The sequence below is a fragment of the Coregonus lavaretus genome, assembly GCF_964263955.1.
Source record: "Coregonus lavaretus genome assembly, chromosome: 3".
Lineage (NCBI taxonomy): Eukaryota > Metazoa > Chordata > Actinopteri > Salmoniformes > Salmonidae > Coregonus > Coregonus lavaretus.
Window position 1 is genome coordinate 56,194,512 of NC_139990.1, and position 22,244 is coordinate 56,216,755.

At 41.4% G+C, this 22,244-nt stretch overlaps 1 protein-coding gene across 1 annotated transcript; it reads right to left on the reverse strand.

Annotated features, from left to right (window-relative positions):
- Window positions 1-2,100: 2,100 nt before the first annotated feature.
- On the reverse strand, window positions 2,101-17,747 carry LOC311108134 (protein lin-28 homolog A-like; the record flags this gene model as incomplete). The annotated part of the gene is made up of 5 exons (XM_084150768.1): window positions 2,101-2,470; window positions 5,238-5,431; window positions 11,210-11,385; window positions 16,508-16,536; window positions 17,734-17,747. 5 exons carry the CDS (start codon window positions 17,745-17,747, stop codon window positions 2,101-2,103), a joined length of 783 nt encoding a protein of 260 aa, XP_084006894.1.
- Between the last annotated feature and the right edge of the window lie 4,497 nt (window positions 17,748-22,244).

The window sequence follows — 22,244 nt, forward strand, 5'->3', positions numbered from 1 at the left end:
GAGCCTAGATGTTCAATTCATAACTGCATTATACAAAATATCAGTGCTTTGTTTATATTTTGTATTTTACCCCCCTTTTCTCCCCAATTTCGATCTTGTCTCATCGCTGAACTCCCCAATGGGTGGCGATGGTTGAGTCATGCGTCCTCCGAAACATGACCCGCCAAACCGCGCTTCTTAACACCTGCCATCTTAACCCAGAAGCCAGCCGCACCAATGTGTCGGAGGAAACACCACTGAACTGACGACTGAGGTCAGCCTGCAGGCACCCGGCCCGCCACAAGGATTCACTAGAGCGCGATGAGCCAAGTAAAGCCCCCCCAGCCAAAACCCTCCCCTAACCTGGACGACACTGGGCCAATTGTGCGCCGCCCTATGGGACTCCCGATCAAGGCCGGTTGTGATACAGCCCGGGATCGAACCCTGCGATGCAGTGCCTTACGCTTTGAACACACCTACTGCGTCATTGTGCAAAATAGTATGCAGCATCATCTAGATATGTGTGCAACAAAAGTTCAACATTCACCTTCTGCTACCATTTCTGTCAACCCGTTTACGCATACAGTTTGACGCATATGTTCGATAAATCCAACGTATGCACCACACAGAACGCACTGCAACTGCCTCTGCAACGCAATGCTGCAAGGCAAACGCAGCGTTCCATTGGAAATGAATGTACTTCTGGTGTACCAAAACGCAATAACACAGTCGGTTTGTTCAAAGCGTTAGTTAGACCGCTGCGCCACTTGGGAGGCCCCAGTGCTTTGTTTCATGCAGTATTATGCCCTTCAGTCACACAGTAATCAAAGGATTGAAGGCAAACATTTCACCTCATTGATTATTTGTCATCTTACACTTCCTACTAAGGTCATTTGATTAGATTAAGTTTGATTTGTCAACACACATTAAGAAGTGACTGCTCCGCTGACACCTTTCACAGTCAGTCAGTGTAGCCGTACCCTGTGGGAGAGTGAGTACTGTATGGTCTTGATGTTGTGTGAGTAAAGTTAAAAAAACATAAACCATGTGTCCTTATAAATGCATTCAACATACATCTTAATATTTACATTCAGTATTCTTATTGATGAGGATGAATGAGGCCATATGAGGAGGCACTTTATGCTACTTCTTCATTGCCCTGAACAGACAAATTATCATATTAGCATTGGTTTAGTCAGAAACAGTTTCCCAGACACAGATCTAGTCTAGTCCTGGACTAAAAAGCACGTTCAATGACTTATCACGATTCTCCATTGAAAGGGCGTTTTAGTCTAAGACTAGACTTAATCTGTGTCCGGCAAACCGAGCCTAATAGGTATGTTTGGGTGTCTTTGGCGACCGATGAAAAATGCACAGAGAAAACAAAGGCTCATTACCGCCCTGTGTAGTTCTCCAAAATAGAGAAAGATCTGAGAAATACTTCCTGTTGGATCACGTGAATGGTGAATCCAGGTGAATGGTGAATTTGAGTAGACTGAGCTTTGGGACAATAGAGTTCAGATGAGGAAAATGATCAAAAAAGAAAGAAAAAGATTGCTTTGGTTGTTTGTGTGTCAGTCTCATTCCCAGTTGTCTTCTTATTGCAACAGATAATAGAGCGGATGTCCATGACTTTGATCTGACTCAGCGATGGAAACACAAGAGTGACTGACCATCCTTGTGCTACCAGTCTGAGGTAGATGAGGCTGAAGCTTTACCCTTGGATCCAATGGTGCTATCATGGTACAGCTTGGTAGGGGAGATGGATTGAGTTGGCCCAGGAGGTAGCTAAGATTATAGATCTATCTATGTGGAGATGGATTGAGTTGGCCCAGGAGGTAGCTAAGATTATAGGTCTATCTATGTGGAGATGGATTGAGTTGGCCCAGGAGGTAGCTAAGATTTACACAGTTTGGTAGAGGGAGAGTCGGGGAGGGATTGGGGAAGTAAAATAGATACTTGACTGTCCATTTGGTTAGAAATGTGGATCTGCTTGAGGTTGCTCAGGAGATAGCTAAGGATGTGTCTGTGTGAGGAGGAGACTGATCAGACTGAAGGAAGGTGGTTTTATTGGACCAGAGGTAATACTAAGAGGTGGCATCCGTCAATGATGGCTGTGGATCAGGATTGTTTCCACCTGTGGTGCCCTCCAGATCTCCCCAGGTACTGTGCCAGGTCTTCCGGAGAGCTGGAGGACTTGCTGGAGGACTTGCTGAGGGGGGAGGAACTGTCCTGAGAGGGCTGGGAGTGCCTGTTTCCATGCCTGAGACTGGGGCTGTAGGAGGTGGTGGAGGAGGTAGGGGGGTACTGGTCCACAGTAGTGTGCCTTCCCTGAGTGGCTGCGGCCTGGCCGGGAGATAAGGGGCCGGGGGGGCGGTGAGGACAGTGGGCCACCATGTGCATCGCGCTTTGGCAGTAGTGGCACTTCTTTGGCTGGGGCGGCAGGCCACACTCTTTGGCATGGTGGTCTAGTCCTCCACAGTTATAGCATCTGAGACACAGAGAGAGGAGATTCTTGTCACATTCCAATTCACAAACAAGCAGTTTCTTTCAACTTCAGGGCTTAAAGTGCATATTTATTCTATAATAATAATAATAATAATATTCCATTTAGCAGACGCTTTTATCCAAAGCGACTTACAGTCATGCGTGCATACATTTTGTGTATGGGTGGTCCCGGGGATCGAACCCACTACCTTGGCGTTACAAGCGCCGTGCTCTACCAGCTGAGCTACAGAGGACCACATTCTGAAATAAAATAATAATACCTAGAACTTCTTATATGGGATATCATTACATTTTCTCTAGAATGTAATGCATTATGGTACAAATCCAGTTATAACATGCTTACTAGATTGGTTGAATGATATTTTCCCAAAATCTGTTGGTCCAAATGTATCCTTTAGATGGCAGCATCTCACATAGAATACACATAAAATACACCATAGAATACACCAATACTGAACCTTTAACAGAAAACAGCTAAAGCGACAAATGCAAATACAATACTTCTCATATATGTTCTCATCAAGAGAAGACAAATCAAACAAATAGAAAAATAGCTTGTTATTTTCCCTGATAAAATGCACTTTAATAACAAAGTTGCCCACGTGCTGATATGTATAGCTTACTGCCAAATGTCTATAGAAATGCAGTATGTCAACAACTCAGGCCTAAGACCTGCAATAAATAACCAAGAAGCTGCTCACGGGCGGAAACAATGACAATGCGAAACATTGATGACAGGGCAAAACAAAGCAGGACTCCACACAGGGAACAAAGGCCTGTCACATGGTCTGTTTTACTGGCTCAAAAAGGAAGCTATTCAATTAACTGGTTAATATAAGAGTAAATCATACCAATTAATTAGCAATAGACCTGATCATTAGATATCACATCATAATTAGATAGGATCATTATGACATTATTAACTTGCAGTCAGATGTTATAAGGCTACATTTCAGGTCGGTCACACAAAAAGTTACATATTGCAGTTTTAACTCTTTCAGGTGGAAACAAAGTGTTTCTCATGACTGAGCTGGAGGTTTGCAGGGGGTCCCTCTCGGTGGTATCTTCAATTAGAACATGCGAGGGGGGACAGGAGAGGAGAGGGGAGGGAAGGAGAGGGGGAAAGGCATTGGAATTTAGGTTTCATCCACGCTAGTTCGCTTACTTGGGAGGCTACCTACCAATACCCCCTCCTCCACTCCCCAACCCCCACCACATAGACTCCCATTCTAGCTGGTAAGAGCGAATAACCAGTTTTCACAAGACAAACTGCCATGCTAGTAGTCAAGGTTTCACAAGTGTTGCAGAATCTATGTTTTTATAACATATCAATCACATAGGCAGGCACTGTTTAGACACATGGTTACATAGTTCCCACAACTTTTATGTTTGCATAATTTCTAATACTTGCACAGAACAACAAATCAGCTGAGGTTTGACTTTCAAGTCAACCAATAACTCAAGTGAAGAGAAACGTGTTGGCACAATTTATTTGTACATTCCAAAATGTTCAAATATTGTCAATGTTTATAAGATCAGGGAGCCAAGAGTTTAACTGTGTAACACTGTAATACATCAATCCATTAAATAAAAAATATAAATGGTGGTGATGTTACTAAAGGGAATGTAGTGTTTATAAATGTTTTTAACCTGCCTACTTGGATCTAACCAGCAGCTGTTTTACTGACCCAGAAAGGTCAGGGGTTAGAGGTCAACACACACTGACCTCAACATATTTCTATTCCTGCCTTTGAAGAAAGATCCCTCTGACATTATAACAATGGGGAGGGAAATTAGGATGAAATGTCTACACAAAAAAGAGGTTGTATACTCTTTATTATGAGTATACATTGTTATATAAATTTCATAATTGATGTAGCATAGGCCTAACTCAGTACATACAATTAGTATCCACCATAACACAACATGATGCAATATAACATCACCTAACATGATCAGTAAAAAGCAATTCTGTATAAAATAGAATGCCTGTTTCTGAGAATTCCTCTTCAGTCTAAAGTGATATTTGCTATACATTACAACATTGCATCTGGTTGGGAAACAGCTGTTAAAACAGCTGTTCCTATCACCAATCCATGTCAGTGGAGTGAAGGACAAATCTGTATTCAAAGCAAATAGCAGCCAGCAGTAGAGCCTCAAAACCAACCATCACAGAAATAGTAGCACTTAGACCGACTAGACCGACGTCATACAATATTGCCGTAAAACCATGGCAACTGGAGCCCTATAGAATAACAGTTTGGGTGGAAATGCAGCCCCACACAGGAAAGGTCCAGCACAATCACATTCATTACTAATACTAAACTCATCATACAGTACATTTGACCTCTAGAGGAACACCATGCAACAGAACCCCTACAAATGTTTACCTATTACATAGTGTAAATAATGCAGCAGGTATAATCCACACAGAACCTCTGAATCATACACAGGTAAATACAAACATGCAGCTCCTGCAAAATAGATTACATCAATGCACACATACAGGCACAGGCACACACACATGCAAGTATGCACACACAAACACACAGACACACACAAATACACCACTAATGATCACCGCAGTACTACCCCATTCCCTTCAACATCAATGTCTGTTCTGTTGCCAGTCTCAGTCTCAATTCCCTTCCTGCTGTAGCAGGTCTTAATCATTCCATTTTCACCCATAACAGAACATTGAATTGAAAGGAAAGTCTGTTCTAGTAATTCTATTTCTATGGTCCACTCACCGGCCTCCCTTTGACTTCCATTTCTGCGGTGGGGCCGGGGGCTTGGGTTTCTGCCTCCACTCACTGCCCGAGCAGGGGCCTCCCTCGGGGCCCGTGACCCGTACAGACTCCAGGCCCCTGGGGGACCTCTGGAAGGTGAACTCTAGTGGCTCTCCCTCCCGCAGGCTGCGGAAGCCCTCCATGTGCAGTTTGCTCTGGGATAGAAGGAGGATAGGACAGGGGCCGGATAGGGAGAAGAGGACACAGGTTACACAGGGATCTCATGGTCTAGTCACATGCAGCAAAACTAAATCAACCCACCTCTCCACCTAGGTCTCAATCAATCTCATATTCATCCATCTACATCACATTTGATAACTTGCTACCATGTATCCAAATATGTGCTTGAAGATTACTTGTATGGTAAAGACTGACATAGCCGTCCTAATGGCTGATCCCTACAGTCACTTGCTCCCTGCCATTCCCTGGGTCTGTCGCTGTGGACTGAGCACATTGATTCACTTACTATACCAAATGATTCAGATTGACCTTAGCACACTACAGCAGAACACCACACTTTCCAGAATAGACCCACAATCTCTTCACTTCTTTGAGGGAATTTTTTATCTTTACACAGACCCACAGAGCCACAGGACAGGGAATAGCTGTCCTTTGAGCAGGATATTGTTAATAAGAAGTAGAAAACGAGGTAATGTTGGTGTAACATTTACATTTTAGTATTTTAGCAGACGCTCTTATCCAGAGCAACTTACACTTAATGCATTCATCTTAACGTAGCTAGGTACGAAAACCACATCTCACATTCGTAGTAAGTAAAATGTAGCCCCGTGTAGCTCAGTTGGTAGAGCATGGCGCTTGCAACGCCAGGGTTGTGGGTTCGATTCCCACGGGGGGGCCAGTATGAAAAAAAAAAATGTAAGCACTCACTAACTGTAAGTCGCTCTGGATAAGAGCGTCTGTTAAATGACTAAAATGTAAAACTTTCCTCAATAAAGCAGCTATCAGCAAAGTCAGTGCCAGTAAGAAAAGGTCCGTTTTAGTCTTACATGATGATCTGTGAACTCAGTCATCGGAATCTTAGGCATTCAGTTGTTAATATAGATCACAAAATGTTTCTACAATTATTTAATGGCAAGTGAAACAAAGGATTTTGGTGTAAAAAATGCATTTGTTGAATATAAACTTGCAATAACAAATATATTATAATTCCTACTATTATCATCACTCTTATCCCATTATAAAATACAAAATCATACTTTTTACAGGTATAAAATATGTATAAAAAACTAAATCATATCTTACTGTTTGTGAAACTTTAAAACAGTTGGTTCCCTTTCCTTATTTGTTAGAAACATAATTGTATGTATGATCTATTCATGTGTCAAATAATAATCATTGCTTGTTTGAGGTTCATGAGTTTTTAAAAATAAATTTCATCCATCAAAGAAAAACACAATTTCCAAATAGCAAATACTATTTCACAATTATTTTATTATAAAAATGTAAATAGTAGGCATATATAGTATATAAACAGTATATAAATGGTAATACTATTACACAGATAATTTAGGTTTTGAATATATTCAAATAATATCCTAATAATCTCTCAATTAGAGATGTATTCCTTTTCTTAAACAACTTTTTTGAAACAACTTTTACTATTAACTTTTACATCTAATTACATTTTCATTGATCTTGCCCAAAATAAATGTTTACAAAATTAATTCATGCATTTACAGCTACTGTTACCTCAACAACAGCATTAATTAAGCCAATTTATCTCCAGTTCACAATACATAATAACTTTTTCTAATACACAAAGGGGATACCACTGATTAAAACAAACATTATTTGACTTCTGTGAAAGTTATGTTTACAGTAACGTAAATTATTGCGGAATAACATGAATCCTGATGAAACAACATGCAACTAAACTTAACCCTAGTTCATCTTTACAGAGGCCAACAAAACTCATCTAGCCCATATTTCTACTAGTCACTCGCAGTCACTGATTTGAGTTTCAACAGAAGTCAAAGCATATACACTGCTCAAAAAAATAAAGGGAACACTTAAACAACACAATGTAACTCCAAGTCAATCACACTTCTGTGAAATCAAACTGTTCACTTAGGAAGCAACACTGATTGACAATACATTGCACATGCTGTTGTGCAAATGGAATAGACAACAGGTGGAAATTATAGGCAATTAGCAAGACACCCCCAATAAAGGACTGGTTTTGCAGTTGGTGACCACAGACCACTTCTCAGTTCCTATGCTTCCTGGCTGATGTTTTGGTCACTTTTGAATGCTGGCGGTGCTTTCACTCTAGTGGTAGCATGAGACGGAGTCTACAACCCACACAAGTGGCTCAGGTAGTGCAGCTCATCCAGGATGGCACATCAATGCGAGCTGTGGCAAGAAGGTTTGCTCCTGAGTGGCGCAGTGGTCTAAGGCACTGCATCGCAGTGCTAACTGTGCCACTAGAGATCCTGGTTCAAATCCAGGCTCTGTCGCAGCCGGCTGCGACCGGGAGACTCATGGGCGGCGCACAATTGGTCCAGCGTTGTCCAGGGTAGGGGAGGTAATGGCCGGCAGGGATGTAGCTCAGTTGATAGAGCATGGCGTTTGCAACGCCAGGGTTGTGGGTTCGATTCCCATGGGGGGCCAGTATATAAAATAAAAAATTTAAATAAAAAAGTATTCACTAACTGTAAGTCGCTCTGGATAAGAGCGTCTGCTAAATGACAAAAAAAAAAGAAAAAAAAAAAGGTTTGCTGTGTCTGTCAGCGTAGTGTCCAGAGCATGGAGGCGCTACCAGGAGACAGGCCAGTACATCAGGAGACGTGGAGGAGGCCGTAGGAGGGCAACAACCCAGCAGCAGGACTGCTACCTCCGCCTTTGTGCAAGGAGGAGCAGGAGGAGCACTGCCAGAGCCCTGCAAAATGACCTCCAGCAGGCCACAAATGTGCATGTGTCTGCTCAAACGGTCAGAAACAGACTCCATGAGGGTGGTATGAGGGCCCGACGTCCACAGGTGGGGGTTGTGCTTACAGCCCAACACCGTGCAGGACGTTTGGCATTTGCCAGAGAACACCAAGATTGGCAAATTCGCCACTGGCGCCCTGTGCTCTTCACAGATGAAAGCAGGTTCACACTGAGCACGTGACAGACGTGACAGAGTCTGGAGACGCCGTGGAGAATGTTCTGCTGCCTGCAACATCCTCCAGCATGACCGGTTTGACGGTGGGTCAGTCATGGTGTGGGGTGTCATTTCTTTGGGGGGCCGCACAGCCCTCCATGTGCTCGCCAGAGGTAGCCTGACTGCCATTAGGTACCGAGATGAGATCCTCAGACCCCTTGTGAGACCATATGCTGGTGCGGTTGGCCCTGCGTTCCTCCTAATGCAAGACAATGCTAGACCTCATGTGGCTGGAGTGTGTCAGCAGTTCCTGCAAGAGGAAGGCATTGATGCTATGGACTGGCCCGCCTGTTCCCCAGACCTGAATCCAATTGAGCACATCTGGGACATCATGTCTCGCTCCATCCACCAACGCCACGTTGCACCACAGACTGTCCAGGAGTTGGCGGATGCTTTAGTCCAGGTCTGGGAGGAGATCCCTCAGGAGACCATCCGCCACCTCATCAGGAGCATGCCCAGGCGTTGTAGGGAGGTCATACAGGCACGTGGAGGCCACACACACTACTGAGCCTCATTTTGACTTGTTTTAAGGACATTACATCAAAGTTGAATCAGCCTGTAGTGTGGTTTTCCACTTTAATTTTGAGGGTGACTCCAAATCCAGACCTCCATGGGTTGATACATTTGATTTCCATTGATAATTTTTGCGTGATTTTGTTGTCAGCACATTCAACTATGTAAAGAAAAAAGTATTTCATAAGATTATTTCATTCATTCAGATCTAGGATGTGTTATTTTAGTGTTCCCTTTATTTTTTTGAGCAGTGTAGGTTCATGCTCCCAAAGGGAATGGGATTCTCTGCTCCAGACACGTCGTCCTCCTCCTGACATATCTGAGCCATCAGCCCTCAGCCCAGCCCAGCTCTCTGTTAGCCCTGCTGGAGCCACCTAAACTCTGGGCTACCACAGACCAACCCAGCAGAGCAGCCATTTTGCCTGTTTTCGATTGGGGGAGGGTGTAAGTCGGCCTGGAGAATGTGGGAATTAAAAAGGGCATAGAAGAGAAGGGAAAGACAGAAAAAGAGATCAAGGAGAAAGGAGGGACATGAGAAAGAGGAAGGGGTGCGGGGTATATACAGCACAGTGTCTATTTAATAGCTCTTCCAATAGTGGAGGAAGCTTTTGCCACTGGACGGCTTGATTGAGAGAAACGTGATATGAATGAGAAGGTTGGAGAGGACAGACATGTTGAAAAAATGACAAAACCCTAGAGTTCAGGCTGGGTCAGGCCTCAGCTAGTTTAACTCCTGAATATACCACAAGCATTTGTTGAGCTTCAAATGTTTCATTGTCAACAGATTACAACAAATTCCCAGTTTAAAGAGAGCAATTCCCCCACTTGAAGCAGTACTTCAGGACATTCTACAAATCCATATGTGGTCTCTCCACAGTCCTCTCTACAGAGGCATCTTGTTACTCATTTGTTAGTTACATTCAAGCTATGCAAGGGAACCTACAGTATATAAATCCACGTAAATTTGTGAAACATTCCCAGAAATCAGTCTCATGTACCCAGTTAAAATGAATTGTAATTGCAGAGTCTCGAAAGCCCATGGAGACAGTGGTTCAACTGTAACATACTGCAACTGTATTGCTCCAACAGTGTCGGTTAGCAGTTAGCTGCACTGTCGTCATATGCATTTCATCAGCTGGCCATAGAAATCAGTCTACTCTAGTTTCAGTCCCTCTATCAATAGATGACTCACTGTAAGGAGGAAGTCATGTGAACACAAGTAGGTAGCAATTTTTTATTTTCTTTTGAGGGAAAAAAACCAACCAGGAAGAGGAAGAAACAAAGACTGGTATTAGCCTAGCCCTGGAATGAAGGAGGAGCCTGCCAAACACACAGTGAGATGAGATGGACTGATGGGCGGTCATAACCAAGGATCCACTCCAGCCAGTCTCTCATCGCATCATACACTATGTCCCCCACCACACCACTCCCCAAGCCTATGCTGCCCAAGCAAATCCTACTACATTTACATTTTAGTCATTTAGCAGACACTCTTATCCAGAGCAACTTACAGTAGTAAGTGCATACATTTTCGTACTGGTCCCGTGGGAATCTAACCCACAACCCTGGCATTACAAGATCCAACTGATCCGCACGGGACGGGGATTGGGCAAGCTAAATCAAGCACACCTAAAATGTGGCAATTTGTTTGTGTATTGGATGGAATTCTGGCTCTGATTGGGCTGTAAAGTGTCAATAGAATCTCGCAACATGGCACAGGATGGTGAAGGAAGCCAGCGCTATAACATACACAGTCTAAAGCCCACACAGGAGTTAAATAATGTCCAAAACATGGTTGTGAAGTTGGAACATGACCACCACCATGCATGCACCACCTATCTTTTCTTTGGCTTCAGAAAACCCCCTCTTATAGAGAGGCCCTTCCTCCTGTCTTCTGGGTCTATAAAACATGACAATTAACATCTATCAATCAACCATTTTTACAATGCAAAACTATATTACTATAACAATTTTCCAAATGTTAAATATTTCCTGTAGGCCTACACACATCCTAAATGACAGCTCATTCATGAGGACTCAGAATCTATGATACTCCTGATGTTACCACTGCCCCTCAACAATGTGCATGTGTCTCAGAGATATGTGATAGAGATACAAACTATCCAATAGCCTGCACTGTGTGGTCACCTTGTATAGGAGTGGGACAATTTGTATCCAGCTCGTGTAGACATGAGGTTTCAGCTTGACTATCTATTGGCTGATTATTTGTATCCATAGATGGTTCAACATAACTTACTTGGTGAACAAATACATCCATAGCAGGATCTACGGGAGTTCCCCCACGACTAGTCATGGATATAAACCCGAAGCCCATCCGCACATTGAACCACTTGCAGTGGCCAGCGCCGTGCATGGACTGTTGCTGCAAGGATCCGGGCTCCTCTCCTCTATCGCCACTTTTGCCCACCCCTCCTGAAAGCAAGTTGAAAATACAATGTTAAAACATCAATGAAATCATTTCCCATTCGTTTCAGTAAAACTTATTTGGGCAAATTATTCCACTTCTAAAATGTATTCTGTCATGTCCACAGTTCATATGCAAAGTATTTATTTTCCAAAGCGGGCAGGCATCTGATAAATCGCCATCATAGGCTACTTCAACTTCGATATTGAAGTGTTTATATATCAGCTATGAACCTTCACCTGCACCAGCATCACTTTTAATTTTCTAACAACAAGGGTGGAAAATAACTTTGTATTTGACGCAAAGGACAGGTGTCCATTGTCACCCATGAACCTCTGCAAAAAGCGCACAAAAAAACTCAAGTATATAGAAATAGCAAACGCCGTGGGCGGTATGCTACATAACACAACATATTGGACAGAGATACCCAACAACATCTCGGAGGCTACAGTCAGTCCCTTCTCCTTTCCCAGGAAAGAGGGACGGCAGAGAGACAATCTAAGCAGAGATACATAGAATATAGAATAACCTTCGGCCATGTTTCCCTGCCAAGTTTCTGCTCCAACCTTCGGTGATTTAAGCCCTGCTGGTCTTGATATTGTTTATTCTTCTGCATCAGTCGAATATTCTAATTCGAGCAACCATACTTTAGCGTGCATGATCCACCGTACGTTCCGCCATAGATTTTCAGCATATTCTTCTATGGTTTTCGCTTGCTCTGTTCACGTGACTGTCAATTTACATGCTTTCTGGCTACTATTAGGTTCGGCGGTGCAATACGGGATCCTTAGGACGTCCATACCCAATTGAAGTTGAAATGTAAAATGGTTAAGGTAAGAGTTAAGGTAAGGGTTTAGTAAGGGTTATGGTTAGGGTTGGGGTAAGGGTAGGGGTTAAGATTAGGGTTAGGGTTTAGGGTATGGACGTCCCAAGGATACCGTATAGCAATGCCATTTCCCCCCCTCTTCGAATCCAGGCAAAATAGTTTACATTTACATTTACATTTTAGTCATTTAGCAGACGCTCTTATCGAGAGCGACTTACAGTTAGTGCATACATTATTTATTTATTTTTTCATACTGACCCCCCGTGGGAATAGTTCATTCAGAGCACAGAGACAGAGATAACCAATCGTCGTTCCACAAACCAAACATCAACGTATTTGTGTAGGCCTATGCCACATTTATTTATCCATTAAAAGTTTCAAAACATAAGTATTTGGCACGCAAATGCTTGAGCTGTCATTTCATGCCAAGAATAAACTGAATGAGTAGCCTAATTTATGTGTGGAAATGTGGTTATGTTAAATATATAGGCATATCCTTAAGTCATGATATATATATCAATACAAACTGTGGTCACATTTAACTCCAAGGTAACTATTGCACTGAATTAGGCTACTTCGTTATTATCCGTTCAAAATCAATGTCTCTGTGACTGTGACATATCTGCGAGAAGACTAGACACAGGGTTGATTTATGTGATAGAATAATAACTAGTTAAGATAAGGGATCTAGATCGAGGTCTGAAACATGGTGGCTGACATGAACCAATCTGTTGGGTCCAGTTTTTCCGGAGATGGACAAGTCATTAGCCTAACTACTTTGTCAGACTCCTAAAATATATATTTATGAGCACCATAGCCACAATGCTTGACAGAAACCTATTTTCACAGGTATCACAGTTGTCTCACAAAGACAAGCCAACGGTACTCTCAACTGACTTTTAATTTGTATTATTATCTATATTATTATTATTATCACTGCGTTGTTGGGAAAGAGCTCTCAAGGTAAGAATTGCATTGTACTGTTTTACACCTGTTGTATCATGTGCGCGGCGAATAAACGTTGAAACTTCAAACTCACCAGGTAATGTGAGTTTAGGCTATTTATCACTAAATATGGAAATCCGTATTACTTAAAAGCTAATCTGTGTTGACATGTATGAGCCAACAACAGATAGACCTAAATATAGGCCCTATACTTAACGCGTAAAAGGAACCTACAAAACATGAACGCATAGATCATTTAGGCATGACCTGACATTCCTGTGCTGTTCTCGACCGTAGGTTATTATTTTAGCAAAACCCATGTACAGATCAAGTCAGCAGAAATAACTCACAGATAGTCGTATGTGTTCCTTGCATGGTACACATTTAACAGGCTGCATAAAGACTATTCGTGCGTAATAACACCTGGGTTTAATAAAATATTATAATCGAATTGTCGAAATAAAAACGATTACCCCGATAATTAGACTATGTCATAAATAACATGACAGAGGGTTCAAAACACAGAGGTTGGCCAGGGCGAAGGTTAGGGGAATTCTTTATGAAGGGGATTGGGGGAGAAATACTCCCAATACCATGTAAACACGCCCACACTGCTGCAGGAATTCCCTGATGGACCCCAGCCCCCACCTCACACTTCAACCCGCCTTCAAGTTGTGTTTGTGAAGATGCAGAATATGAGAGGAATAGGAGCTCAGCACAAACACAGCGTGGAACATTAGACCAGAATGACCAGGCAGCAGCCGTATCAGATGTTACCGAAGTAGTTATTTTCTCAGGTATCATTTGGGGGATAAATGCATCCAACTGAGCCAGCGCCTATTGGGAAGATTGAGGAGGATTTGGAAACAGACAACTCAGGCTATAACCGTATGTGTTGTGTGCATGATATAAAAGGTGAGGACAGAGGGTAAAACATAATCAGCCCATGTATAGTCACAGTTATGAGGTGAAAGTAGCCACGGATAATTGGTAATGTGCTTGGTACTTCTCAGTTCTTAACGCTTTTCAACCAGAAATGCCGAGGCCACCGGAGAGCCTCTCTCTCTCTCTCTCTCTCTCTCTCTCTCTCTCTCATTTAATTTTATCGAGTTCATTGGGTTTCATTCCATTTTCTACCATTTAGCACTTTTTTGCAGTCTAGCTTTTGAGTGCCAACAAGGTTCACATTGCTCAAAAAATCATTAGGCTGCTACCAACATTAACAACTCTAAGTAATGTAGAAAACTACAATTTAACTGTTTAAACTACAATGTAAAGTATAAATATATAATAATCAGATTGTACACATTATATTTAGATCGAATGTCTCTTTTTTTTAAAACAGTTTTGTGAGAAAACCATGCGTAAAATGGGCTCTACATCCATATAGTCTTTGCGCAAATGTCGATTGTATTGCCTAATCTTGTAACCCTTTCCGATAATCTGAGATCCTTTCCGAGTGATATTGGGGTCCTTATAATGTATGGTGATAATCAGGAAATGTTTTCCATTCAAAGTGAGTGGCCCGGGCATTGATAGAAGGGAGGCAAGGATTAACGTTAGGGGGTTAACAGAGGACGCCGAGGGTTCCTCTGGCTCATGTTGATCTCTTCCAATGCATTAGCAGGTCGAGATAGTGAAACGGGGAACGATTGATTCGATTTAAAATAAAGGTAAGAAATGCGCAATTGGAATCAAATGAAGATTGTGGACCTTTTATTTTGGTGCATGTGTAAACTATTGGTCGTTCTCTGAGGCTACCGCTTGGCTAAACTGTTGAGCTCAATGAGGTTATATCTTAGGTTTTAAATCTTTAGTCCGTCAAGTTTTGAAATACACAATTGTGCCCAATAAATCAGATTATGGATATTAAAAACGTTATGTTGAAACAAATGAAAGGGAAATTAAATATTGGACAATTGATCTATTTAAACCATATGGTAGAATAACTAAGTCTCAAACATACTGAACAAAAATATAAACGCAACGTGTAAAGTGTTGGTCCCATGTTTCATGAGCTGAAATAAAAGATCCCAGAAATTTTCCATAGGCACAAAAAGATTATTAATCTACATTTTTTGGCACAAATTTCTTTACATCCCTGTTAGTGAGCATTTCTCTTTTGCCAAGATAATTCCTCCACCTGACAGGTGTGGCATATCAAGAAGCTGATTAAACAGCAGAATCATTACACAGGTGCACCTTGTACTGAGGCCAATAAAAGGCTACTCTAAAATGTGCAGTTTTGTCACACAACACAATGCCTCTGATAGCTCAAGTTTTGAGGGAGTGTGCAATTGGCATGCTGACTGAGGAATGTCCACCAGAGCTGTTTCCAGAGAAGTTAATGTTAATTTCTCTACCATTTCTCTACTAATGTCATTTTTTTAGAATTTGGCAGTACATCCAACTGGCCTCACAACCGCAGACCACGTGCAGACCACCAGCCCAGGACCTCCACATCCGGCTTCTTCATCAGCTGGATCGTCTGAGACCAGCCACCTGGACAGCTGATGAAACTGTGGGTTTGCACAACCAAATAATTTCTGCACAAACTGTCAGAAACCAGCTCATCTGCGTGCTCGTCATCCTCACCAGGGTCTTGACCTGACTGCAGTTCGGCGTCGTAACTGAAATCTCCCAGTTCTTCCATGGCCTGCATACTCACCAGACATGTCACCCATTGAGCATGTTTGGTGTTTGGGATGCTCTGGATTGACGTGTATGACAGCGTGTTCCAGTTCCCACCAATATCCAGCAACTTCACACAGCCATTGAAGAGGAGTGGGACAACATTCAACAGGCCACAAACAACAGCCTGATCAACTCTATGAAGGAGATGTGTTGCGCTGCATGAGGCAAATGGTGCTCACACCAGATACTGACTGGTTTTCTGATCCACGGCCCTACCCTTTTTTTTAAAGGTATCTGTGACCAACAGATGCATATCTGTATTCCCAGTCATGTGAAATCCATAGATTAGGGCCTAATGAATTTATTTCAATTAAATGTTTTCCTTATATGAACTGTAATTCAGTAAAACCTTTGAAATTGTTGCATGTTGCATTTATATTTTAGTTCAGTGTAGCATACTATCGGATTCTCATTAGTGGAACTAAAAACAATGGTGGCCTTGAAAAAAAAAAAACTCCTGTCATACAGCTGAAACCGAAACACACACACACACACACACACACACACACACACACTACTCTCAAACACACTCACACAAAGCAGCTTTTATTGGATTGGACTGGATTGAGTTACACTCCCCATATAAAAACGTATCGCATTCATAATGATTTTAACAGTTTCTTATTTCAGAATAATCTGAGGCATGGTGACCGTGACGCACTTACTAGAGGTTGTCCCCTGCGAGGTCACCTCCCTGAATATATGTGAAGAAGAGCAGGGATGTTTATTAAATAGGCCCAGAATGCATCGAGAATGTCTTGCATCTAGACTACACATTAGCCTCCTGCACTTGGGACGTCATTGAAGAGGGTGCACTTTCATAACCAGTTGTTGAATGCCCAAGATAACTGAAAGTAAATGTATGAACTGTATGAAATATACAGATTCCACCGTTTCCCATTCATATCAACTATAGCATATAATAAATTAATCCCCCAAGGGTAACCTAGGGAAATTGACCATGCATTATTTAAAAAATATATTGTACAATTCAATAAGGATGAACGCCATTTATTCCTGGTGTCGGAAGGCCTCAATCAAGTAATGGAGGTAGCGGTCTGGCAAGGGTTAATATCTCAGCTCAGCGACTGGAGACTGAAGAGTTTCGCCATAGAGTTTCTAAACCCAGAGGCACAACATCGCAAGACTCCCGGGAACGCTTGCGAAACAGACCTGGGTTTGCGAAGTCAATGAAAGATGTACAAAATTATTCCTTAGTTGTTAATTTTCTCGAAATCTAAAGGTACAACCTAGATTCGACCCAATGTCTTAAGTAAATGAATATGTCATTATTCCAACCTCGTGAAGTGACACACTGACAGGTTTTCATTTCTCGTCAAAAACAACCTTATATCGAAGGAGTGCCGTTGATTGACGGTCTGCACATGCGCATGTCGGCGCGAGACGACCGTTAAACGTCTTTCTACGCATGAGTTTAGCGAGCTAAGGTCGCCATGACATCGCCTACAAGTGTGATCAGGGATTTCTATTGGAGAAGCAATTTTAGCCTATCTTCATCCTGCACTGTCTTTGGTTTCGCAGCTGTTTTGCCTATTGCCTCTCCATCTCCATCTTCGGGATATAGCCTTTTAGAAAGTATAGCCTAATGAATTTAAATATAATTTAGGTAAGAATGTCCACATGGTAACAAACTGTTTGGATGCTAGCTAATGGCATGGATTATAAAGCATATAAGTACCCGGAAGAATATGAAATAAATCTAATATTTTTCATTATTGTAACAGAATCTAGCTTTGGCTCATATGACCCCCTCTCCAGTCTCTGCGTTGCCTGGTCCAAAGCATACGTGCATAACGTTGATGGTTAATTTGTTGCAGAACATTATGCCATAGGAAGAAGTGGGGAACACATATGCAGAGGTTTAGCTTACCTATTGTTCACCATTGCCGAGAATATAGCTACTGATGGATAGGCTATCAGTTCCTGAGGAAAGATGGAGAGGGTAGTTTGTATCGATACTAGTCTAATGTGTATTAAGCTGTTTGCAGCTACCAGCTGTGCTGTGTCCAGCCATAATGCCTCTGCCTCTCCCGGTGTTGGCGCAGCCTCACCTGCTTCTACTCTCGTGGCTGATTGGATGCCTGTACAAATAGCGCCAACTTGGAACAGTGAGTGTTGCTCCCTAGGAACTCAGTGCAGTCATGTTGATATAGGTAACAGCGTAGTACCATCTAGTGTTAATTTAATTACATTGATAGACAGCCTAGTACAGTCATGTGTAGTGTGTAGCCGATTGGAAATAGGCAGCAATATATTTTCTATTATTTTTCTCCCCACAAAAAAGCCTTTGTCATTATTAGATACTTCAATATTGTTCAGTTGTGTGTTGACTGTGTTTGTTTCTTTCGATGTGTAGTTTCTTTTTTAGACCTTGACAGCAATAGGTAGGCCTGGGTATCTATTTAATTTAAGAATGTGGAATTTACATGAAAGGTGTTGCTCTCTTGGTGGTTGCTTGGGATTGAATCTCTAGGATGCACCCCTAATCAATGCAGCGAAATATATAGTGTGAATAGTAAACCATACAATTCGCAATCGAATAGTCTACATGTTTTACAAAAAGCTAGTCCTGTTGTAGAAAAGATTCGATTAAGATCAAAGTTGTTTGATTATCCAACAGTGTTTGGGTAGCTATCAAGCATTAAGTATGGATGAAGAAGAATCTAAAAGTAGATTTAAAAAACAAATTAAACGCGGATGTTATGTTTATGAAACTTAAATTCACAATAAGGGATAGCCTACCAGAATAAGAGTTTTAAGACAAAGTCTAAGTATTTCAGTAATCTGAATCGCAGTATCTGACAATAAAAACAGCAACAATGTATTAAAATGTTTGCCCAAAAACGATGTGTAACATCTAAGAATCGTACACATGTTTGAACAGCCATTTTTATAAAACACATTTTTAAAAGTAAATGTACAAATTAACTGCATTTAAAAAAAGACTAAATTCATGAAATTCTGCATGAAAAAAATATACATTTCTATGTAAAAATGTTGTAAGTGCCAAATGTGTAAAATAGAGAAAGTACAAGAACAAGAACAAGTTCTGGTGCCGTTTTGGTTATCAACAATTATATGAACAAAATATTATTATTTCAGAGTTTCTGGAAGGATTTGAATTCAACTCCTGGACATGGAATGGAAATGTGTGCATTGTAGGCCTTTCTAAATACAACGTATTTGCTCTCTTTCAGATACAGTGCTCATTTTGATAAACCTGAACTAAATATACAATTTCTATCCTTTCCTGTATTAATTATGTCCTTAATTGTTTACTTGGTCCTGTTCTTTTTTATGATTTTGTTTTATCTTCTAATAAAATGTTTCTAATGATGGGAATTGAACAACAGGTTGTTATCAATACACAAATGAATTCAGGGCTGATTATTACTAATTGATAATATCTGACATTTTAGCTCAAATTGTATTACACTAATTAAAATAAATATTAACAGAGTGAATTTTATGTTCTAATCCAAATGTTGATTTTCATAATTTATTGTAACTTTTTGTATAATCTACCTGGTTAATCTTTGGATTTATTATACTACTCATAATGTCTTTCTCTTGGTGCATTTTTTTTATCACAAAGGTAAATATACAATTTAATGGATAAATCTTTCAATTCATCAATTTTTTAAATCCTGTTTCCCACATTTTACTTGTTATTATGGTATATCGTTTGTTTACATTGAGACATTTCTGGCCTCAGACCTTATGCTAACACATAGAAAGAACATGCAAATCAGAATTTCTAATGCAAACCAAGTGTGATGGTATGAGATGCATGACATTTTTAGATGTTTTCACTGGGCTACACATTACATTTACATTTACGACATTTAGCAGACGCTCTTATCCAGAGCGACTTACAAATTGGTGCATTCACCTTATGATAGCCAGTGTGACAACCAATTTACAAATTATTTTTTTATATTTTTTTATTTTTTTAATTTCTAATTTTTCGAGTATATTTATAATTTTCATTTGTTTTATATATATACAGCGGGGAGAACAAGTATTTGATACACTGCCGATTTTGCAGGTTTTCCTACTTACAAAGCATGTAGAGGTCTGTAATTTTTATCATAGGTACACTTCAACTGTAAGAGACGGAATCTAAAACCAAAATCCAGAAAATCAAATTGTATGAATTTTAAGTAATTAATTTGCATTTTATTGCATGACATAAGTATTTGATACATCAGAAAAGCAGAACTTAATATTTGGTACAGAAACCTTTGTTTGCAATTACAGAGATCATACGTTTCCTGTAGGTCTTGACCAGGTTTGCACACACTGCAGCAGGGATTTTGGCCCACTCCTCCATACAGACCTTCTCCAGATCCTTCAGGTTTCGGGGCTGTCGCTGGGCAATACGGACTTTCAGCTCCCTCCAAAGATTTTCTATTGGGTTCAGGTCTGGAGACTGGCTAGGCCACTCCAGGACCTTGAGATGCTTCTTACGGAGCCACTCCTTAGTTGCCCTGGCTGTGTGTTTCGGGTCATTGTCATGCTGGAAGACCCAGCCACGACCCATCTTCAATGCTCTTACTGAGGGAAGGAGGTTGTTGGCCAAGATCTCGGGATACATGGCCCCATCCATCCTCCCCTCAATACGGCGCAGTCGTCCTGTCCCCTTTGCAGAAAAGCATCCCCAAAGAATGATGTTTCCACCTCCATGCTTCACGGTTGGGATGGTGTTCTTGGGGTTGTACTCATCCTTCTTCTTCCTCCAAACACGGCGAGTGGAGTTTAGACCAAAAAGCTCTATTTTTGTCTCATCAGACCACATGACCTTCTCCCATTCCTCCTCTGGATTATCCAGATGGTCATTGGCAAACTTCAGACGGGTCTGGACATGCGCTGGCTTGAGCAGAGGGACCTTGCGTGCACTGCAGGATTTTAACCCATGACGGCGTGGTGGGTTACTAATGGTTTTCTTTGAGACTGTGGTCCCAGCTCTCTTCAGGTCATTGACCAGGTCCTGCCGTGTAGTTCTGGGCTGATCCCTCACCTTCCTCATGATCATTGATGCCCCACGAGGTGAGATCTTGCATGGAGCCCCAGACCGAGGGTGATTGACCGTCATCTTGAACTTCTTCCATTTTCTAATAATTGCGCCAACAGTTGTTGCTTTCTCACCAAGCTGCTTGCCTATTGTCATGTAGCCCATCCCAGCCTTGTGCAGGTCTACAATTGTATCCCTGATGTCCTTACACAGCTCTCTGGTCTTGGCCATTGTGGAGAGGTTGGAGTCTGTTTGATTGAATGTGTGGACAGGTGTCTTTTATACAGGTAACGAGTTCAAACAGGTGCAGTTAATACAGGTAATGAGTTGAGAACAGGAGGGCTTCTTAAAGAAAAACGAACAGGTCTGTGAGAGCCGGAATTCTTACTGGTTGGTAGGTGATCAAATACTTATGTCATGCAATAAAATGCAAATTAATTACTTAAAAATCATACAATGTGATTTTCTGGATTTTTGTTTTAGATTCCGTCTCTCACAGTTGAAGTGTACCTATGATAAAAATTACAGACCTCTACATGCTTTGTAAGTAGGAAAACCTGCAATATCGGCAGTGTATCAAATACTTGTTCTCCCCACTGTATATACAGTGGGGAAAAAAAGTATTTAGTCAGCCACCAATTGTGCAAGTTCTCCCACTTAAAAAGATGAGAGAGGCCTGTAATTTTCATCATAGGTACACGTCAACTATGACAGACAAAATGAGGAAAAAAATTCCAGAAAATCACATTGTAGGATTTTTAATGAATTTATTTGCAAATTATGGCGGAAAATAAGTATTTGGTCAATAACAAAAGTTTCTCAATACTTTGTTATATACCCTTTGTTGGCAATGACACAGGTCAAACGTTTTCTGTAAGTCTTCACAAGGTTTTCACACACTGTTGCTGGTATTTTGGCCCATTCCTCCATGCAGATCTCCTCTAGAGCAGTGATGTTTTGGGGCTGTCGCTGGGCAACACGGACTTTCAACTCCCTCCAAAGATTTTCTATGGGGTTGAGATCTGGAGACTCCAGGATCTTGAAATGCTTCTTACGAAGCCACTCCTTCGTTGCCCGGGCGGTGTGTTTGGGATCATTGTCATGCTGAAAGACCCAGCCACGTTTCATCTTCAATGCCCTTGCTGATGGAAGGAGGTTTTCACTCAAAATCTCACGATACATGGCCCCATTCATTCTTTCCTTTACACGGATCAGTCGTCCTGGTCCCTTTGCAGAAAAACAGCCCCAAAGTTTGATGTTTTCACTCCCATGCTTCACAGTAGGTATGGTGTTCTTTGGATGCAACTCAGCATTCTTTGTCCTCCAAACACGACGAGTTGAGTTTTTACCAAAAAGTTATATTTTGG